The 23,267-nt window shown below is 37.9% G+C and overlaps 1 protein-coding gene across 3 annotated transcripts in view; it reads right to left on the reverse strand.

Annotated features, from left to right (window-relative positions):
* The window catches only part of bmpr2a (bone morphogenetic protein receptor, type II a (serine/threonine kinase)), a 59,113-nt gene that overhangs the window by 14,925 nt on the left and 20,921 nt on the right, over window positions 1-23,267 (reverse strand). For 2 of the 3 annotated variants that reach the window (XM_005165835.5, NM_001039817.1), the window contains 8 exon segments: window positions 17,276-17,458; window positions 16,993-17,169; window positions 13,537-13,644; window positions 13,352-13,443; window positions 10,188-10,415; window positions 9,333-9,447; window positions 2,452-2,612; window positions 2,204-2,351 (listed from right to left, as the gene is read on the reverse strand). In XM_005165835.5, the coding sequence (XP_005165892.1) occupies window positions 2,204-2,351; window positions 2,452-2,612; window positions 9,333-9,447; window positions 10,188-10,415; window positions 13,352-13,443; window positions 13,537-13,644; window positions 16,993-17,169; window positions 17,276-17,458 (1,212 nt within the window). 3 annotated transcript variants of the gene reach the window in all.

Raw genomic sequence — 23,267 nt, forward strand, 5'->3', positions numbered from 1 at the left:
TGGAGGGCCGGTGTCCAGCAAAGTTTAGTTCCAAACCCAATCAGACACACCTGGGCTAGCTAATCAAGCCCTTGCTAGGCTTTCTAGAAACTTCTTTGCAGGTGTGTTGAGGCAAGCTGGAGCTAAAATCTGCAAGACACCGGCCCTCTAGGACCGAGTTTAGAACCCCTGCCTTATAACCATGAATACTCTCTATTTTTAAAGAGATAGTTCAACCAGAAATAAAAATTCTGTTATTAATTACTCACCCTCATGTTGCTACAAACCCCCAAGACCTTCATTTCAGTTCCGAACACAATCTACAGTGATTCAATCTGAATATTATGAAGCTAGAATACTTTTATGTGCCCATAAAAAAGAATGACTTTATTCCTCAGTTTCTTCTTCTCAGTGTCAGTATATGGCCGCATGTTCATAAGCACTGTGTTAAATACGTTGGTATTTTTTTATTTACGTCATGGTCTATTGAAATTCTTTATTCTGATTGGCTAGAGCTTGTGCAGAATGCACAGGTAGTTCCAATCAGTTTTGATCCCACTTCCAAATAAATGTGCTTTCCGTAAACATTAGTAGCAACCTTTTTTTTGCCTCCACGTCATGCATTTAAAATCCCTTAACACACGTTAAACTGTTGATTATCCCTTACTTAAAAACTCTACGAGGCTTATTACCTGAATGTCTTCAAAAGCTACTGGAGCTTCACATTAATGCATATAAACTAGATCATCTAATTACTTTCAACCCAGCCTCATTCTGAAAATGTAGTCCTGTGGAAGTTTCAGGAGACCGCAAATTATGTAGCTGGAGGTACGTATGGCTGCATTTCATTTTTTAAGCGAACGCTACAGGGTGGTATGACGCCGTTCCTTTTCACGCTTACTGGCTGACCGCTTACCTCCGTGTGCAGAGCTTTCCCGCTGCAACCAATTTGTCTAGTTAGCTCGTCGTGTACGTCGTTGGATTTGAGACGCAGAGAGGAGTTGACGACGACCAGGTTTGAGTCCGGGAAAGAGTGGTTCCAGAAATCAGGTAAGACAAAAACAGAATCCAAAAAATAAAACGAACAACAGGGTGAGAGAGTGGTAAAATCCAAAAACGTGGTAAAAATCATATTTTCTTAAAAATCAGAGGGCTTTTCTTTTTCTGGACGGCTTTTGTAAATCGTTGGTTGGGTTTAGGGAAGATAGCGGGCGGCTCAATCAGTAAAATTGGTTGGGTTCAGGGAAGGAGGGTGGGTCAGCCGATTGGCCGGTTGCCCATTCAATCATTCAGCCAGTCAGACAGACAGTTGTTCAACAGCGGCCTCTGGTGGGTTTACGCGAGAACAGCGCGGGCGCGAATGGCACTTATAAGAGACATTTGAGATACGAAAAAACTAAGACAGCGGCCTCTTGTGGGTTTTTGAAAACGAAAACTGCAAAAATACATACCTCCCGGGACAACGTTTTCAGAACGAACCTGTATTGATTATATTACATTGATTTATTCCTATAAGGAAAACTACTCATGGTCTTTGGATTTTAGATTTGCTGCCCCGAATGATTGGAAAGTATTTTAAAATCTATTAAAATAGAAACAAATATTTCAGTCTGAGCATTAAAAAAATTACAAGTGTGCTTTTACCTCAAACTGTAAAAATTGTAGCTAAGACTAATTGTATCTCTATGAGCCTCATGTGCATTGTGTATATTTAGTGCAAAAAATGCTTTTCCCATTTAGTTTTTTCTTGTTTCTAGTCTAAATCTTTAAAATATTCTTAAATAAAGAAGCATTTTCTAGACAAGTAAAAAAAAGTTTTGTTTTTAGAAATAATAAGTCAAAATTAACGGATTTCTTCTTCAAAACAAGCTAAATTATCTGCCAGTGCATTTAGTAAATTCAAAGCAAAAAAAAGAGATTATTTTACTTACCTAACTGGCAGATTATTTAGCTTGTTTTAAGGAAAAATCACACATACTTTTGACTTATTATTTCTGAAAACAAAGCAATATTTTTTACTTGTGTAGAAAATGCTTCTTGACTTAAGACATTTCGGATATTTAGACTAGAAATACAATAAAAGCGCTAAGTAATAAAAGTATTTTTTGCAGTGTTTATATGTCTCTCAGGATTGATTCTTCATCAGGATTGATCTAAAATTTACTGCTCTTGTGACTGAGTGGCTTGATCTGCACACGTGGACATGTTGTACTGTATGCATTACCTGGGAAAAGATCTGCACAGCGCATGAAGGTCTCCCAGTAAACCAGACCCAGTGCATAAACATCCACTTGTTTCAGCGCAGACTCACAATCCCTCAGATTCACAGCCCCTTCCAGCACTTCTGGAGCCATGTACCGCACTGTACCTACCTATTGAGTGAAACAGAGGTATGATTAGCCCAAGGTATTATTGCCCAAAATCACTGGTGTTGGATCATACTGGGCTGGTGTGAAATTGCTATTTGCTGACCTCACTGATGGCACTGTTGTCCTCTTCTCCATGACCAGGCGGCCTCTTTCCTGTCAGAATCATGGACAGTCCAAAGTCACTGATCACACACGAGCCGTCCGTCTTAACCAGCACATTCCTGCTGTTCAGATCCCGGTGGGAGACAGCCGGTTTATACACATCTAACAACGAGAAGAAGAGAGGAAACGGGAGGAAGTGGGGTGAAAGAGGAGAAAAGAAAGCTAAGTTACACGCAAGTGAACAACAATATCAAAACTGCCACTAGAGAGCGCTAGAAACAACTTTTGTTGAAATAACTGCATGTAGCAGGGATTTTACCACTGCACAAGGGCTTAAACTACAGTAATCTTGGAAAATCACTGTAATGCACAGCTTTGAGCTACTTGCTTGTTTCCTTTGTTTTATAAAAGTATTATGATACAAGACGCCACAATTGCTACAATTTAAATGTATGTTATCTTTATGTTAATAATATTAAGAAGCGCAATAATACTAATAACCATAATCAATTAATCTGCCATGTAATAAACTATATTTCATTAACATCAATGTTATCCATAATGGTCACTATTGAGTGAAATAAATATTCATTTAAACATCAATGATTTGAATGTGGCCTATCCAAAAAGATGTTACAGACAGGCCACGTTGCTGTATAATTTATTTATTTTTTTAAATAATTAGGTATTTTTAACATTGTAGTACGGTTTAAATATTCAACTGCATTCACAGTTGAAAGTGTATGTTTTTTTCAATATATATTAGGATGGCTGCATTTAAGACATAGCATCGCTCTCTCTCTTTCTTTAGTCTCTCTTTCTGTTTTCTGCAAAGAACAATCATGCATTTTTCATTCATGACTAAAATCTAAACTAAAAAGTTTTAGTACTATAAAATACAAGTTTCTACCTTTCTGCTTTATCGTTATGCTTAATAATGCAAGCATAGTGTTAAAACATGGTGCATCCTAAATCAAATACTTATACACAGATCTGTGACATTTTTAAACAATAACTGTATATAAATTCATACTATTTGGAACAAAACTATGCTGATTCATATTAAAACATGCTAGAACATAAACATGTTAATTTATGCTAGCTATGTGTTAACCATGTTAGAAACATGTTAATTTATGCTACCTAGGTGCTAAACGTGTTACAAACATGAATTTACACTAGCTATCTGCTAACCATGCTAATCACACGTTAACACGTTAATTTATGCTAGCTACATGCTAACCATGCCAGAAACGAGTTTATTTACTACTATGTGCTTAAACATGCTAAATATGTGTTCATTTATGCTAGCTGTGCCAATCATGTTAGAAACATGTTAATTTATGCTAATTATGTGCTAAATGTGTTAGAAACATTAATTTGCACTAGCTATGTGCTAACCATGCTAATCACACGTTAATTTATGCTAGCTAAATGTTAACCATGCTAGAAACGGGTTAATTTATGCTACTATGAGCTTAAACATGCTAGATATGTGTTCATTTAAGCTAGCTGTGCTAACCATGTTAATAAACATGTTAATTTATGCTAAATATGTGCTAAACGTGTTAGAAACATTAATTTAAACTAGCTATGTGCTAACCATGCTAAAAACATGTTGAATTATGTTAGCTATGTGCTAACCATGCTAGAAATGTGTTCATTTATGCTAGCTATGTGCTTAAACAAGCTAGATACATATTCATTTATGCTAGCTATATGCTAACCATGCTAGAAACATGTTTATTTATGCTAGCTATGTGCTTATCATGTAAGAAACAAGTTGTTCATGCTACCCATGTGCTAACCATGCTAAAACATGTTTATTTATGCTACCTATGTGCTAACCATGCTAAAACATGTTCATTTATGCTAGCTATATACTAACCATGTTAGAAACATGTTTATTTATGCTAGCTAGGGGCTTACTATATTAGTAACATGTTAATAGATGCTAGCTATGTGCTTACCATGCTAGAAACATGTTAATTTATGCTAGCTATGTACTAATCATGTCAGAAACATGTTTATTTTTGCTACATGTGCTAACCATGCTAAAACAGGTCCATTTATGCTAGCAATGTCCTAACCATGCTAGAAGCATGTTTATTTATGCTAGCAATACACTAACCATGTTAGAAACATGATCATTTATGCTAGCTATATACTAATCATGTTAGAAAAGTTTATTTATGCTACCTATGTGCTAACTATGCCAACCTTGTCCATTCATATTAGCTATGTACTAACCATGCAAGAAACATGTTTATTTATGCTACTAATGTGCTAACCATTCTTAAATGATGTTCATATATGCTAGCTATGTGCTAACTATGCTAAAAACATGAAAACATAGCAGCATCATGCTCTTTCTTCCTAGAGTTTCCTACAGTCCTACTGTTTCTGTTGTCATTTCCTGCATTTTCTGACACTAAACTAAATATTAACAAAAGAGCCTTTCACACTGAAACAAAGACAAAGAAAACTAAAAAAAGCATTAAGAATTACGCCCCATCCCCGTTTTCCTGCGTTCTCAGACTGAGGCTATAAATAAAGTGCACACACCCACTATCACATCCATGCAGTAAATATGAGGTCCATTTAACACGCAACTTTAAAACCTAAACTTTATTTAAATAAATAAATATATATATATATATATATATATATATATATATATATATATATATATATATATATATATATATATATATATATATATAATTTTGAATGAATAGCTGATACATTTTTTGTTGTTTTATAGCTTGTAAGTTTATATACACCACAGTTTAAAAGTTCAGTAAGATTAACAAAAGCCTTTTTTAGTTTTTTAAACTAAATCTTGTTTAAAATCTGTAGTACTGAAAAAATATCATAAGAATTTAAAATACATTCCTTATTTTTATTTATATATATATATATATATATATATATATATATATATATATATATATATATATATATATATATATATATATATATATATATATATATATATATATATATATATATTTTACATGTGTGATGGAATAGCTGAATTGTGAACATTTATTACTCCATATTACTTCAGTGTCACACAATCCTTCAGAAATCATTCTAATTTGCCAGGGGTGTCCAAACTCAGTCCTAGAGGGCTGGTGTCCTGCATAGTTTAGATCAAACTTGCTTCAACACACCTACCTAAGTTTCTAGTATGCCTAAAAAGAGCTTGATTAGCTGGTTCAGGAGTGTTTAATTGGGGCAGGGACAAAAATATGAAGGACACCAACCCTCCATTACCGAGTTTGGACACCCCTGTAATATGCTGACTAAAAACATATTTAAATGTTTTTTTTTTGTTTTTTTTTAATCAGAAATACAGTAAAATCTGGAATACTAAATAAATGTATTAAGAATTCAAATTAGGTTCCTAATTTATTTAAATATATATGTACATGTGTGAAGGAAAAGCTAAATTTTCAACATTTATTACTTCAGTTTTCAATGTCACAATCCTTCAGAAATCATTCCAATATGCTGGATAAAATCCTATTATCAATCTTGAAAACAGCTATACAGGTAATACTTTTCTGAAAAAAAAAACAGTACTTAGTATTAGAGCTGCACGATTAATCGAAAAAAGATTGTGATCTCGATTCGAATCCCAACATGATCTTAATCCAGCATCTCTAAGATCCAGTCAATTATATTTTTAATAACATATTCGCAGCCGCGAAATCACACGTGAGCTGGCGTGCTGTTTGTTTACTACTAAGAGGACACGTGCATGCCCTCGAATGATGTGTGAAAAGAACCTGCATAGGCTGTGAATGACAGGTAATAAAGTTGTAAAAAATTTCCAGTTTGTTGCACAGAGCGATTGTTTGAGAGCCGCGCAGGAACTATGATTTGCATGTATGTTTTTTTTTCCTCAAAGTGACGGCAGCCATAACATGAGCCGCACTCGCCCGTGAGCATCATTTAAATGATTATATTGCATTTTAGTGTTAGGATAACAGCAAGCATTTGACATGTTTTTTCTTTCATAGCAAACACAGAGTGTTGAGCATGAAAAGAAATGTTTACTGTCAGTATAACTACTCTATATTACGTTGAATATAATACGAGAGTAATAATATATGACAGGGGTGCTCAACCCTGTTCCTGGAGATCTACCTTCCTGCAGAGCTCACCTGCAACCTTAATCAAACACACCTGTCTTTAATTACCAAGTGCTCCTATCAGATCCTAGTTGGTTTAGTTACGTTTGATCAGGGTTGGAGCTAAACTCTGTAGGAAGGTAGATCTCCAGGAACGGGGTTGAGCACCACTGATATATGATAATGACAAATATCTCATTTTATTAGTGAAAAAAGGCCAATAATGTTGTCAATAGCCCCTTTAAAACATACAGACCTTTCTGGAAAATTATCGACAATTTAAATACAGGTAAATTCGTTTAAGCAATTTTCCAGAAAGAGAAGTTGTAACAATACCGGTAATTTGGCGGAATGCTGCACTGTGTGAACGCAAAAGAAAAATTTCTGGAAAGAGACTGACAGGAGACGTCTACTCTAGTCAATCAGAAGACTCAGAAACATTCGCATCCGCACTGTTTATGAAAATAAAGCTTCTATGTTCCTTCTTAATGCCAACTTTGTAAAACATTATTGATAAAATGCTTATGATAAACCGCTGTCTGTTTACCTTCAAGCTCTGCTTCAGTTGCTTGACACGTGTGCACGTGAAGCAGCCAGTGAGCGCCAACACACACACATATTATGAACATCTCGACATGTGAAAGTGTTCCTCCATATGTTTTCATCGAAGTTGTTGACAATACTTATCCATCCACAGTTTGTAATGTAGTCAAGTGTTAATATATATAAATATAAGCGCAGCAGTTTAGAGCTCATTTCTGGTTAATCATTACAGAATTTACCCGTATTTTAGAATGGATGTGCGAATATTCTTTTCCGGAAAAATTCCTGAACGTTCTTGCCTGTGTGAACAGCACTTTATTGAATTTACCAGTAAAGTTGTTTTGGAGATTTCCCGGATATTTACCGGTATCACTGTGTGAAAGGGGCTAATGACAAATTTCAAGGATGTATCTCAAACACAATAATTCAACTTCAGAATTCTGAATAGTTGTATTCTGATGTCATCCTTACTGTGCACTACACATAGGGCTGGATGATATGGCAACAATTTATATCAAATATATTCAAAATTTCGGTTCGATACGATATAATTCCGATATCATTATGGACAATATTATAAAGCCAGGAAAAAAACTGGCAAGAACGCTCAAAATAAATGTCTGTACCCACAAATGTCTGCAAACTGAATTTGCAAAGTCTATAATAACATCCAGGCTCTTATAACTTTTTTAAATAAAAATCGTACAAAAAAATTAATGTTCATTTTTTATTTGTATTAGCCTTTTAAAACAAGAAGTGTAAAATAAACTAACAAATAACTAAAACTCTCAGACTCAGCTTATTTATATATATAAGCTGAGGGTTATAACTGTCTATTTATATTTGTGTATAATTACCTAATTTAAAATAAAGGTTTAGCATAAAATATTTTTAGATATTTTATTTACTCTATTTAAATTTACTAATATTTTTTATTATTTTATATAACAAATTTTCATGATTTAACAGATTTAATACCTCTATTAATCACATTCTTTCTATTTAATCAGCTTTGCAATAACCTGATTCCTGATAAATATGTTTGTGAATTTTATTTTGTACGTTTGCGCTAGTGCTGTATACCAGCATGCAGCGAGTTTATGTGTATGTGAGTGTTAATGTGGGTGTTTATTTGAGGATCGGTTATATGCAAGTTGGAGATTATATGTATGTGCGTGTATATGTGGGTGTATGCATGCATCAAGTTTATATGTATATGCGCAAGTTTTATACATGTTTTGAACATTTAATAGTATAGGTGTATATGCACTTCACGTGTTTTATGTATGTGTTGATAAGCTAAATTTGACTTAAATCCTACATGGTGCCTCATAGCATCTGTGTTTGCTTCATTGCCTTCTTTTCTGACAATGCTGGTTTTGGGTGTCGGGGAGTTTGGCTTAAACTTTTATGATGCCTCATCTTCTGACACTCAAGTTTGTTTTATCGGGTGGAAAAGATTTGATGTGTCCCCGATGCTAGTTGGCACCACTCTCTGGCACATTTTGCCGAGCACCGAAACTATACATTTATCGGAACTTAAAAAGCCGAACCACTTCCACACCACTGCATTAGTCTTTCCTCTCTTATCAACTATTTCATCTGCATTCTTACTTGTGGACGCTTGTTCATTCACATCTGTCTGCGACGGAGCTTAACCTACTGCTGAGCACTGGTAGCACGTGTCTGTGATGTACGTCATTACGCAAGTGACGTCACACTAAAAGTAATTCAGTAACAAATGATAATATATAAGATATTATACATATAATAAAATATATATATGCAAATCTGTATCGAAATACCGTAAATGGGTTTAAAGCTCATATCATCGTTATTTTTTTTTTAAATCTACCGCGAGATTTATTGATATCGAATTATTGACCAGCCCTACCTACATATAGGGCTAATATTATTAGTGTTGTCTTACCATATGTCTGAGAAATAACAATAATAATAGCCTACTCATATTAGTCTTTATTTTACATCTACAGAATCATGAGAAAATCCTGATCTTGATTTTAAGCAAAAAAAAAAATAAATGTGATTCTCATTTTAGCCAGAATCGTGCAGCCCTACTTAGTATGTTGATAAACGCTGTGCTTTCGTATTCTACAGAGGACAGAAAATCCCACGGGTTCAGAATGACAAGATAAATATTCATGTTTGGTAGATTCTATTGTGTTATTCTGGCTCTCACCCCCTCGCTGTATCTCTGTATGTAGGTACGCCAACCCTCTGGTCACAGACAGAGCCAAACGGCAGCAGCTCAACCAGTCCACAGTCCGGCCGCTCAGATACGTGCACAGAGAGCCCTGGGAAAGACAGAGGGAGGACTCTATTCAGAGGAAATCATCTGCAAAGTACAGGGAGGAACGCGCTGGAAAAACATCGGGGGAGGGGGGGAAACGAGGGAGGATGAGCTTCAAGCGCAGAGCGAGGGAAAAAAAGAGGTGCTGAATCTCAAAGTTACGAGAGTGGCACAATTATTGCTGCACCTCAGGACTACCTTCAGGGATGCCTCTTGTCGCTATGGCAACCTGGCTTGAGGTGAGCCCACAGGAAGTACAGGCTGAAAGCCCACGGTTATGAATAATTGAAAAGTTCTCAGCTCAGTCAATAAGCTCTCTCTTCCTCCATGAAATCAGCAAAGTGTTTGTGGGTGTGAGAATGCGGAGAGCGAGTGAGGTAAAATGAGGATACTCCAAGTATTTTTGGTTTTTGTTCCATAAGCTAAAATAAAATGAAGTAAAAAGCACAAAGATAAGAGAGTGAGAGAGTTTTAGGTGATATCTGAAGATATCATATTGCACTTGTGAAGCTGCTGTTGCCACAAGATCAAACATGACATCAGATCCCTCAGGTCTCTAAATATAACCACAAAATAAATGCGTGCACTTGCACTTTTGATGCAGAGAAGAAAGAATGCGAGGGGAAAAAAACACACGAGCAGACTAAATAACTGACAGGAAAAGAAGAGAAATCTGGGGTTTTCGCATTTAGCACTTTTCTAGGCGAGAGCTTTGGGCTCCTTAGGGTTTTTTGCGATACTCACATGAGGATAAAACTCCAGCAGAAGGAGAAACTCTGTCCGACCTTCTGTGCCGACGCGCTCCTCGCTCTCTAGGAAGCGCGCTATGTTCTCGTGATCCAGGAGGAGGCGATAAATCATACGCTCATTAGTGAACTGCTGGCGGTTAGCAGAAATGAAAACTTTCACTGCTACAGATCGGTCATCCAGCGAAGCACGATACACTGTACCGTACCGGCCCCGGCCAATCAGCTGTGAGGAACAGAAAGAGAAAAGGAACTGTGAGAAAAATGGATAAAAATGTATTACACATTAAAACATGCTAGAAATATTTGTGTTAGCATTTTGCTAATAATGCTAGAAATATTCTAGCCAGTGCTGGGTTGATTGCTAGCAAAAATAACCTGGGAAAATGCTAAAACCTACTAGAAACATTTTATCTGCAAGTTATTCAGGCTAACAACATTCTGCACTTCTAAAGAACATGCTAAATCATGTTAGCAACGTGCCAACATGCTGAAAACATTAACAACAGAGTTAAAACATGCTAACAACATAGTAAGTGCTGGTGTGGGGAAACACCGAGTCCCCCCTATAACTGAGTGAATTTGGACCTCAAGGGATCATCTGTGGTGAATGCCTGATCATAAGATATTATTGTGTTACCTTGTTGTGTGGATAGTCAGAGCTGTGTTCGCTTGCTGTAGCTAGGTAGATAACGCTAGATCTATGATTATGCTAGTACATCGGCTAACTGGACTAACTAAACAATATGAAAGATAAATGCTCAATTTTAAAGCCCATGGCTTTAATTACACATCATCATATGAAAAGGTCAATATAAAACTTATAAATGTCATTATAATGGTGAATGAAATGGTCATTATAACGCTTTTTACATTATATCAATTAGAACGTGATTGCACAGAATTAATAGTTGTAATATTGAACAGACGCTACAAACTATACATATAGTCTGATTTCACACGGCCACCATTTCTAAAAACGTAATCGAGGCTGTGGTGGAACGAAACCTGGAAGTATCGCCTGAGTCGCACAGGAAAGTTGTGTACCTGGTTGTATATCAAAGAGAAAGTGATACAAATTTATCATTTCACCGCCTTCCGAGTGACCCGAAGGTCCGATCTGAATGGATAGTAAAAATAAAAAGGGATATCAGTCCTCATTTTCTAACTAAGTTAGGAGAAATGGCACTAGTTAAATAACGTTTTCTTTCCCAAACACGTTTTAGATGCCATTTATCAAGCTCAAATTAACGAAATGATTCTTTCACTATATTAGACCTGTCATGATACTGAATTTCTGTAAATTTAGGAAAAAACTTAAATTTCCCGCTAACCCATAGTATTCACCAGCGCTCAGGAAAAAATGACTGTGATTAGCCGTGAAGATCATCAGTTCACCGAACTTCACAGAGGTTTATCGAGTGCAAACACAGACGAGTGATCAACTGATCTTTGTAGCTTTTAAATGCTTCAGTATCCTTGTTTGTGTTTGCACTTGGTGAAGTTAAGTGAACTGATGACCTTCACGGCCAATCACAGTCATTTTTGTTGAGCACTGGTAAATACTATGGCAAATCAGCTGTGTTTAAGAACGCGCTCAGTGGCACTTAAAAGTTAGCGGGAAATGGACGTTTTTAAAATGTTCCTACCGGGACACTATTACAGACAACATGAGGGTGTGCTACAGAGGACTGCTTTGTTTTATCTCTCACCAGGTTACATAGGTGGAAGCAGGGAAGCGTCCTCACGGTGTTTACCTGGTGCTATGAGCTGAAGCCTAGGAGGACACTTAAGCGTATTACTCTTAAAGAGATTGTGATTGTGTTTTATGCCTAATCTGCTTTTAATTGTTTAAATTAAATGTAACTGAATGATACTTAAGTAATTTTTACACCATATCTGCACTTCGAGGCAGCAGCTGAAGGTTTGTAGTCCACATTATGTTGCTGCAATGTTTACAGTGCTGGTCCTATACTTTCGGGTTTCTTCCCACCGCCGCCTCGATTTCATATTTCAAAATGGCGGCTGCGTGAAATAGGTGTATTATAACAACAGGACCACACAGGGTACTATAGGGGACCCAAAAGTATTAAAACATATTAGAGACCTGCTACTTCCCTGCTGAAAAATCCAGCTTAAATCAGCCTAGGCTGGTTGGCTGGTTTTAGCTGATCGACCAGGCTGGTTTTAATGGGGTTTTGGCCACTTCCAGGCTGGCTTCCAGCCATTTCCAGCCTGGTCTTAGCTGGTCAGGCTGGGAGATGACCAGCTAAAACCAGCTTGATCAGCCTAGCCAAGCTGGGAGTCCAGCTAAAACCAGCTATATTCAGCTTCAACCAGGCTGGTTGAGCTGGTTTTAGCTGGATTTGGCTGGTCATTTTCCAGCCTGACCAGCTAGGACCAGGCTGGAAATGGGTGGAAACCAGCCTGGAAATGGCCAAAACCCCTCTAAAACCAGGCTGGTCGACCAGCTAAAACCAGATAACCACCCTAGGCTGGTTCAAGCTGAATTTTTCAGCAGGGTTGCATACTAATTTAAGCATGCTAATGCCAGCTACACGAAAAAATTCTGAAACCATGCAAACAATATGTTACTTTATAATGACAATGTGACCATACTAAATACACAATAAATCTTAATTGCTTTCTATCTTTCCTTCAATTTTTTTAACGTAGGTTTAACATTTAGCTTTAGCTTGGTTCGTCTGAATGAAATTTAATGTCTAGTTAATAAATACCGTAGAACAGAATCAACGCCAAATTCATTTATTCACTTTCTTTTCGGCTTGGTCCCTTTATTAATCTGGGGTCACCACAGTGAAATGAATGGCAACTTATCCAACATATGTTTTACGCAGTGGATGCCCTCAAGCTGCAACCCATTACTGGGAAACAAACAAACACAAACACAACAACTTAGCTTACCCAATTTACCTATAGCGCATGTCTTTGGACTGTGGGTGAAACCGGAGCACCTGGGGGAAACTCACGCCATCATGGGGAGAACATTCAAACTCCACACAGAAATGCCAACTGACCCAGCCGAGGCTCAAACCAGCGACCTTCTTGCTGTGAGGCAATTGTGCTACCCACTGTGCCACCGTGACGCCCCCAATGCCAAATATTGGTAAAATTTTATTTGCTTAAAAAGGTGTCTTTTACCTCCTGCAGTGTGAGGTTGTCCAGATCCAAAGAAGGAGGAGAAAGTGCCGTCTCCAGTATATTTAAAGTATGCAGTGAGTGTTTACCACGTCCTGGAAGACACACACATGTACAGTTGATCCACATGCCAATATATTTAATTTCATTGTCATTTAAGGCACCATAACATCATTACGGAAACATACCTCTTAGCATGCGATACCCAAAAAAAAGCAGAATGACGAGGACAGCAACCATGGACACAGTTGCTAAGGCAACAACTATGACTTCCTCTCTGTGCAGTCGGCGCGATTCTTGAAAGATTCAAAGAAAAAATGTTAATTCATGGACTAGTACGTGAAGTCATTTGTACCTACTGTACTGTTTCTGCTTACTGAACGTTATGTACAGTTGCAACCAAACTTATTTAGCCCCTCAAAGTCTGAAACAACTAACAAATACGTCTTTTCAGAAGAACCTACATTTTATTTCTTTTTTAAATTGCACTCATAACAGTTTAGCGCTTAATTAAAGGGATATTGTCACTGTGTAATAAAATATATTTCATTTCAAAATATATTTCAATGTCATAATTATTCCACCCCAATTCAACATCTGAAATTATGATTGAGATTTTTTAGGTAATTTTACATTTTGTTACATTAAGGGTGACACTGTAGCGCAGTGGGTAGCACAATCACCTCACAGCAAGAAGGTTGCTGGTTCAGGCCCCGGCTGGATTAGTTGGCATTTCTGTGTGTAGTTTGCATGTTCTCCCCATGTTCGTGTGGGTTTCCTTCGGGTGCTCCGGTTTCCCCCACAATTCAAAGATCTGCGCTATAGGTGATTTGAATAAGCTAAATTGGCCGTGAGTGTGAAGTGTATGGGTGTTTACATTACTGGGTTGCATATGCTGGATTAGTTGGTGGTTCATTCCGCTGTGGCAACCCCTGATGAATAAAGAGACTAAGCCGAAGGCAAATGAATAAGTGAATGAATGAATGTTACATTAAGTAACATTAAACACTGCCTTTTTAAATTCTTTAACTTTGACTTTTGCAAAAATAAGTTTAACTCATGCATGTGTTAAATCTGTATGTGTGTATGTCCTGGTTATCCAGGTTGGGGGTTGACGACCCACCTCATCACAATTAGATGTTATGAAACACCAATATGGTGGGCTGAATATCAACTTCGATATAAAATGGCTCTGGGAGTAAGAGTAAGTATGTGTTAAAGCTGAGTAGCAGATTTGGCCAAATCCAAAATGGGCTCACAAAAGCTATGGAGAAAATGTATTACAGTGGTCCCTTGCTTTAACTCGGTTCACCTTTCGCAGCCTCACAGATTTTTTTTGTGCAATTTGAACCATCTTTTTTTTTACAGCGCATTGTGTTCTGCGTCCTGATTGGCTGTAGACCATTGTCAATCAATCTCCTCTGTGTCTTCTGTACATTACAGATTGCGTTCAGATTGACAAATTATCATAAATCTTGGCTAACAGTGTGTTTCAATAAGGATGCAAAATGGATTGTAAATCTCCGCAGCAAGACCACCGTAAAGGGGATGCGCTGCGCCATAACGTAGGATTTCATCAGGGTATACACGTATTTTAAATAGCATGTGAATGTGTGCTTCCAGTGTGTGTTACTTCCAATTGTCATATGCACGGGGCATCAGGAGTGTGACCCCCGTAAGAATGGAGTCTGCTTTAGTTTTGTGGATCAGTGACTGCTGGAAAAAGAACCACGCTGGATGCCAACATTATCCACACAAAAGCTAAAAAGCTTTATGAAACTTTTGCTGACAGCGATGAATGTTTGTGCCTGACAACAGGTTTTGATCTTTGGTTTCTTTCTATAATACTCGACTTCTTTTTCTATGAAAGTTTAAACTTTGAGAGAGTTTAAACGAGAGAAATTGGTGAAAATGTTAACGCCTGTCTGAGAAAAATGTACAAAGAGTGTAGTGAGTGGTTTTACAGCCTTAAAACATAGAATAATTGTAAAAAAAAAAAAAAACGCGGACTACTTTGCGAATTTCACCTATTGTGGGTTATTTTTAGAATGCAACCCCCGCAACTAATGAGGGACCACTAGGGGCATTAGTTGTAATACAGAAGAAAGTCTAAGGCTACAAGAAAACACTAAATATTTATTTAGAAACATTATTTATGAGTCTCAAATATTTTTTAAATGCTGACAGAAAACGCCTGGTGGTAAAAAAGGCAACACTTATGAACAAAAGAACCCCATGGTCAAACATAAGGGGGTTACACAAATATATATTTCTACACTTTTCATAATAGTATACTGATGCTTTCATATTCCAACATTGTCAACATATGTCAACATTTTGACTGCACTGGAATATCTTGCAGATTAAGGGTGCTGAATGATTTTGATTGCAACTGTATGCAGGGCTCGAAATTGCGACCATTTTGGTCGCATATGCGCCCGAAATTTTATCTATGCGACCTTAAATCATATTTGGGAGCATTTCTGCGAGTGCTTAAAATTGTTATGTGCGACCAGTTTTTACTGTAAAATGTTCACCACATGCGCGGATTCGGGAGACATTTACGCAGAATGCATCTCTGCACTTGAAACGTGAAACGCATCGCTCAGGAATGGTTTAAAACTGTGGTCATGTCAACTTGCTGCAGTAAACAAATCCAAGTCCCAAACGCGTGCCCCGCCTTCACGCTCTTCTTATTGGCCCACTGCTCTAGCACTGAACGCGAATGATTGGTTAATATCAGCTGTCAATCACTCAGTCAGCGCTTCTGGCTTGGGATGACAGAGAGAGCTGCTACCGCGAAAAATTGTAAAGCGCTGAAGAGGAGAATGAAGATAACACTGACAGATTTTGTTTTAGAAACCATGACATCTAAAGTTATAAATACTGAAACATCTTAGTAGTGATCATGTGCTAAATGTTAATCCACTATTTACACTTTTCCAAGAGTAGAAGACTTCCATTGGCTTCAAGTCCGCTATGTAAAGTCTGTGGGATGGAGTTTTCAGGTAACTGTTTGCCACATCTAGCACGAGAGCTTCTGTTTAATCCTTCATATAATCGCCAGATGCTGTCCGCCATGCAAGGGACAGCTATATGTAAAATTGAACACCATGTAAACCATCGCGAACGGGCTTGCATTGAGTAAACTAATATCGCTACTCATAAAAATAAACCGGTATTGCTATTAACATGTATGCATATAATAAGCTATAATATGTGTCAAAAGCATTAGTGCAATATCAGACAGCACTTGTGAGAACAGCAGAGTTAATACCGTTAACAGATTCATTTAAGCAGTGCGTGCAGGGCCAGTGAGCGCTCCATGTATCTTTTGCTCACTCAGTTTTGTTATAAAAATATATTTTCTTGTGATAACGGGATTTCGTTGAGACATATTTTCCTCAAGCTTGCATTTATATATATATATATAATTTTTTTTGCTTGTTAGTTTGTTTAGTGTTGATTTCAAATACAATAAATATGTTTGTATAAAACTTGTAGTAACGGTGCTCTTAATTGGTGGGTGCGACTAAATTTTGGCTGATGCGCCTAAATTTTTAAAGCTAGGAGCACCGGTGCTACCAAGCAAAAAGGTTAATTTCGAGCCCTTGTATGTGTATAAACCACAAACGCACACTCACGAAGGGGCTGTGCAGTGGTCGGGGAAGGAGGTGGAAAGTCCTCTGTGAAGTTCAGGTTGCACATGTCTTTATTGCAGCAGCAGAATCGGTATGTCCCATTCTGAGCCACTGACGGTGGGTTGGTCACCACACAGCGGTCATAGCACTCCTGGTGGTCACCAACATTCGTCCAGCAACCTGTATCAAACAGAGAGAAAATAAAAGGTGAGGTGGACGGTTTGTGTGTGTGTGTGTATGTGTGTGTGTGTGTGTGTGTGAGAGAGAGAGAAACGTATTTGCATACCTTGCTTCACTAGTACTACTCCATTATTTTTTTTGCCCCAGAGTCCAAAGCAGCGGTGTCCTTGATAACAGCGAATGGTAGAGTTCTCATGAAAGACAAGTCCTTCCCCACGCCCACCAATCCGCTCGGCCAGACCCTGTGGCTGCTCTGCGTACGCACACTCCCTCTGCTCACTCTGTGCAGCTGAAACCACAGAGATGGAAGGAGATCAAATGAGAAACAAAGACACTGGAGCTGCATGATATTGGGACAAACTGACATCGAGATGTTCTGTTCTTCTGCGATATGTATTGCAATATGATTTCAATTTCACCAGATGAAATGAATAGCTGTATTTGAAAAGTATTTATAAGTTTGTATTGATCATCATGATTTTATAGAAGAGCACACTTGTATAAAACGCTGAGATAAATACAATAAAAGGTGTCTAAATGCCGGGACACAAGTCGACGGCCAACAACAAGAGTAGATCAGGCCCAACTGTGTTGTCGCCTCGTGTCGGCTTGAGTTTGGTCCTCTTTGAACCAAAAATTCAAGCACACCAAACAGACGACAGCCCACTCAACCAGGAGCACGAGTTCTGTGCCTGTGTGACAGGACATGTCTTTTCACACCCACAGGGGTCTGTTTTCTTATTCGACAAAGGGAAATTGGAACTTCCGATTCGCACATGCAAAGTGTAAACAAAGCAGGATTTAGTACTATTTTCATAGTATTTGTCATTCACCACAGAGGGATTCGCTCCCGTAAATATATCTAATAATGTAATAATCCATATTGACCTTATTCTCCGCGGACGAGCGGGCGCTGCCATTTGAATCTTTTTGGCAAGACTTCCAGACTCATTTTTAGACATTAAAAACTGCTCGTTTCGCTGTTTGATGTTGCAAACTGATATTTCCTTGTTATATTATTCTACTTGGTCTGTCTAGTCATGCAAACATTTGTTTGTAGAGCAAGTCGTTTGACCGTTTTTTGCTGTTTATTATTCCTTGTCATTTCTCCCATAGGCGACTAAAACGAAAGTTCTAAGACAATCACGAGAACAGGCGCACTTCCGCATTTTAGAATAAGGTCAATAGTAGGGCTGCACAATTTGGAGAAAAAAATAGAATTTATTTGATCAAAATTGTGATTTGTGATTTAAAATGTGATTTACTTCCATTTCATAAAAGAGCTACAGATTTGATGTGGTGGTTTTAACAGCACCAAAGAAAGACCAAGCATAATCACAACATACGCTGCATGCTAGGCCTACTGTTCATATAAAACCTCTTAAACATTGTTTCCATTTTTAAAATTGATTTATGAACAGTGAGAACTGTTCGAGCCCCGACTGGGTCAGTTGGCGTGAATCCGTGTTGCCATGGGTTTCCTCCTGGTGCTCCGGTTTCCCCCACAAGTTCAAAGACGTGGTATAGATGAATTGGGTAAGCTAAATTGTCCGTAGTGTATGTGTGTGAATGAGTGTGTATGGATGTTTTCCAGTGATGGGTTGCAGCTGAAAGGGCATCCGCTACGTAAAACATATGCTGGATAAGTTGGCGGTTCATTCCACTGTGGCGACCCCAGATTAATAAAGGCACTAAGCTAAAAAAAAAGAATGAATGAATGAATCTTTGTATGAACCTTCTAGACATGAATTGTTTACTTGCTACGTCACTTCAGTTTTCAATCTCATGCTCTGATTCGTTGCTGAAAAACCAATCAGAGCATTTTCTTCAGCCAACAGTCGACGACGAATCTGCATACTGAATCAGGCTAAAATGATCCGACATTAACCTGATGATAGGTACACATAAACAAACAACAAAGCCCAACCGCTAACCATCAGCTTGATGTGTCACGGCCTTTATAGTTTTCAGGTACAAAAATGTAATAATCAAATGTAAAATAAAACTGTATAATCTACAATGTGTAAAGAAATAAATACAATAATAAAAATGGTTAAAGCTACTCACTCGCCTGAAATGGTTAAAAAAGTTAGGGTGCTTTTGGAATATTTAATTAATTCCATGCGTGTTCAATAAAAAAAGGTCAGAAGACCGTTTTCTTCAAATGTTCAACTGAGGCTGATTCTTAAAACAGTCCTGCGAACATTTTGGAGACCGCAATTTATGAATCCGGAGGTACGTATGGCTGCATTTAATTTTTTTAAGCAAACGCTACGGGGCGGTATGACGCCATTCCTTTTGACGCTTACCGACTGACCGCTTACCTCCGTGTGGAGGACTTTCCCGTCGCAACCAGTTTGTCCAGGTAGCGCGTCGTGTACGCCGGCGGATTTGAGACACAGAGAGAATTAGTATGCAAATTAGACTATTAGACTATTAGTATGCAAGGCATATCACACTCAAGAGAAGAAGTTTAATTCATATATCACCTTTAAACAATACAAATACAATTGTTTAATGAAAAGAAAAAAAGACAAAATAATTTTTAAAAAATTCCTTTTTCACAACAGTGCTTTCTCAATATTAAACAGAGAAACGGACTTATGTTTAGCTCCTTTGAAGTATTATCGCTTAATGTTCAGCTTCCAGATACTATACAAAAACCTATGTTATCTCTCGCTTTAATCACCATATATAGACCCCCAGGACCCTATGTCAAATTTCTAAAAGAATTTTCTGATTTTATTTCTGACTTACTAGTCAAAACTGATAAAATGCTAATTGTAGGTGACTTTAACATCCACATAGATGACGCTAATGATACATTAGGGCTCGCGTTTATGGATTTAATACACTCACTTGGGATAAAGCAAAACGTTGTGGGTCCAACCCATCGCTTAAAGCATACATTAGATCTAATTCTGTCTTATGGAATCGAGGTTATTGACGTAGACATTATACCACAAAGTGATGATATTACAGATCACTACCTCTTACTATATAAGCTATGTTTACCTGAAATCAGCAAACCCGCTCCAATACTCCGCCCTAGTAGAACTATTGTTCCGTCAACTAAAGATGAATTTATAAATAACTTACCTGATCTCTCTCTATTTCGTAATGCACCCGCAAACTCAAATGATCTTGATGTAGTAACCAGCAGTATGGATGCCATCTTTACTAGCACACTAAATACTGTGGCACCCATAAAATTAAAAAAGGCTAGAGAGATTAAAACTATACCATGGTATAATAGTCATACTCGTGCGCTCAAAACAGCAACCCGCGCCCTGGAACGTAAATGGAAAAAAACTAATTTAGAGGTCTTTAGAATTGCGTACAAAGACAGTATGTCCAGCTATAGGAGGGCTCTAAAATCTGCCAGGACCGAGCACCTGCGCAAACTGATAGAAAATAATCATAACAATCCTAGATTTTTATTTAACACCATCTCTAAATTAGCAAATAATCGGTCATCCTTGGAACAAACTACTCCACCGCAAATTAGTAGTGATGACTTCATGAATTTTTTCAGTAATAAAATAGAAGGCTTTAGACAGAAAATAGGAGATGCCAAACTTTCTGCACCGGCTTATACTCCAAATCCTGTAAATATTTCATTAAATCATAATAATAACCTACACTGCTTCAAAATCATAGAACATGAAGAGTTAGTGAAAATTATAAATAGCTCTAAACCAGCTACGTGTATGCTGGACTCAATTCCAACAAAATTACTGAAAGAGCTGCTACCTGCTATAGGAGAACCTCTTCTTAACATTATCAACTCTTCTTTATCTATAGGCCATGTTCCAAACTCTTACAAGCTAGCTGTTATTAAGCCTATTATTAAGAAACCGCAACTAGACACCAACAACTTAGCTAACTATAGGCCTATTTCAAATCTTCCATTTATGTCTAAAATACTAGAAAAAGTTGTTTCCACTCAATTATGCTCTTTTCTGCAGACGAACAATATTTTTGAAGTGTTTCAGTCAGGTTTCAGGGCTCACCACAGTACAGAAACCGCCTTAGTGAAAATAACCAACGATTTACTCTTAGCTGCTGACCGAGGGTGCGTCTCGCTATTAGTTTTACTCGATCTTAGTGCGGCATTTGATACCATTGACCACAATATCCTCATAAATCGCTTAAAGTCTACAGGTGTCCAGGGACAGGCTCTACAATGGTTTAAGTCATACTTAACTGACCGCTACCAGTTTGTAAATCTTAATGGACAGCCTTCACAAATCTGCCCAGTAAAGTATGGGGTGCCTCAAGGATCAGTTTTAGGCCCTTTACTGTTTACAATTTACATGCTACCTATGGGAGACATTATTAGAAGACATGGGATCAGCTTTCACTGCTATGCAGATGATACTCAATTATATATTTCCACTAAACCTGACGAGACGTCTGAACTTTCTAAACTAACTGAGTGTATCAAAGACATTAAAGACTGGATGACAAACAATTTTCTTCTCTTAAACTCAGACAAAACAGAATTATTACTTATTGGGCCTAAATCTTGCACACAGCAGATCTCGCAACTCAATTTACAATTAGAGGGATACAAAGTTAGCTTTAGCTCTACTATAAAAGATCTGGGTGTCATATTAGACAGCAATCTAACTTTTAAAAACCATATATCCCATGTCACAAAAACTGCCTTCTTTCATCTGAGAAATATCGCTAAATTACGAAATATGCTATCCATCTCAGATGCAGAAAAGCTAGTCCATGCTTTTATGACTTCGAGACTGGATTACTGTAATGCTCTATTTGCTGGCTGCCCAGCATCCTCTATTAACAAACTTCAATTAGTGCAAAATGCAGCAGCCAGAGTTCTGACCAGGTCTAGAAAATATGATCATATAACCCCAATTTTATCCTCCTTACACTGGCTGCCTGTTAAATTTCGTATTGAATTTAAAATATTACTTCTCACCTATAAAGCTCTAAATAATCTAGCTCCTGTTTATCTAACCAACCTTCTGTCTCGCTACGAACCAACTCGCTCCTTAAGATCTCAAAATTCAGGGCTTCTGGTAGTACCTAGAATAGCAAAATCAAGTAAAGGAGGTCGAGCCTTCTCTTTCATGGCTCCTACACTCTGGAATAGCCTTCCTGGTAATGTCCGAGGCTCAGACACACTCTCCCAGTTCAAAACTAGATTAAAGACCTATCTGTTTAGTAAAGCATACACTCAGTGCATCACCTAGCAGGTTCCACACTGCCTTCTACATCTTGCTTATATACACTATGAACAGCAGCTACGCTAATTATTCTCTTTATTCTCTATTTTCACCTGGGGATACTCATCCCGAGGTCCTCAGATTAGGCGGAGTCACTGATTGGATCCAAGACCAGCGACGTGATGATCCCAAGGATTCCATATCCGGGACCAGGCCATATCCTGAGCTGCTGCTGCGCTGATGGTCGTGGGGAGTGGAGAACATGAGTCTGATTCCAGCGACGCTCCAGGGACAGACGAGTCTTCATTGAGGCCATCTTCCAGCATAAACCACGGCGAATGAAGTTCTGCACAAGACTTTTGGCCAGCGGAGAAATTAAAATGGTCGTGCCCAACTGAGTCTGGTTCTCTCAAGGTTTTTTTTCTTCACTCCCATCAGGTGAAGTTTTTTTTTCCCTCTCCGCTGTCGCCACTGCCTCGCATGGTTCAGGATTGGTAGAGCTACGCATCGTTGAATTTGCTCTTCAGTGTTTGAACTCTCAGTAATGATTAAATCACACTGAACAGAGCTAAACTGAACTGAACTGAACTTAAACACTAAAACCTGAACCACACTGTTCCAATTACTATGACCATTTATGTGAAGCTGCTTTGACACAATCTACATTGTAAAAGCGCTATACAAATAAAGCTGAATTGAATTGAATTGAATTCACCTTGACATTTGTTTTGGAACCTGACACGTTTGCCCCCTCAGTTCGTTTGGGAATATGTGAATCCCTCAAATGAAGCTTGATTGAAACAAACTCTTGAACGGTTTAGTTGTAGTTATGAACAAACTAACAAACCAGGACACATCAGGCATATATATATGGCTATAAGAGAAGAGAATGATGAGTAGGAT

Source organism: Danio rerio, chromosome 6, assembly GCF_049306965.1.
Source record: "Danio rerio strain Tuebingen ecotype United States chromosome 6, GRCz12tu, whole genome shotgun sequence".
Classification (NCBI taxonomy): Eukaryota; Metazoa; Chordata; class Actinopteri; order Cypriniformes; family Danionidae; genus Danio; species Danio rerio.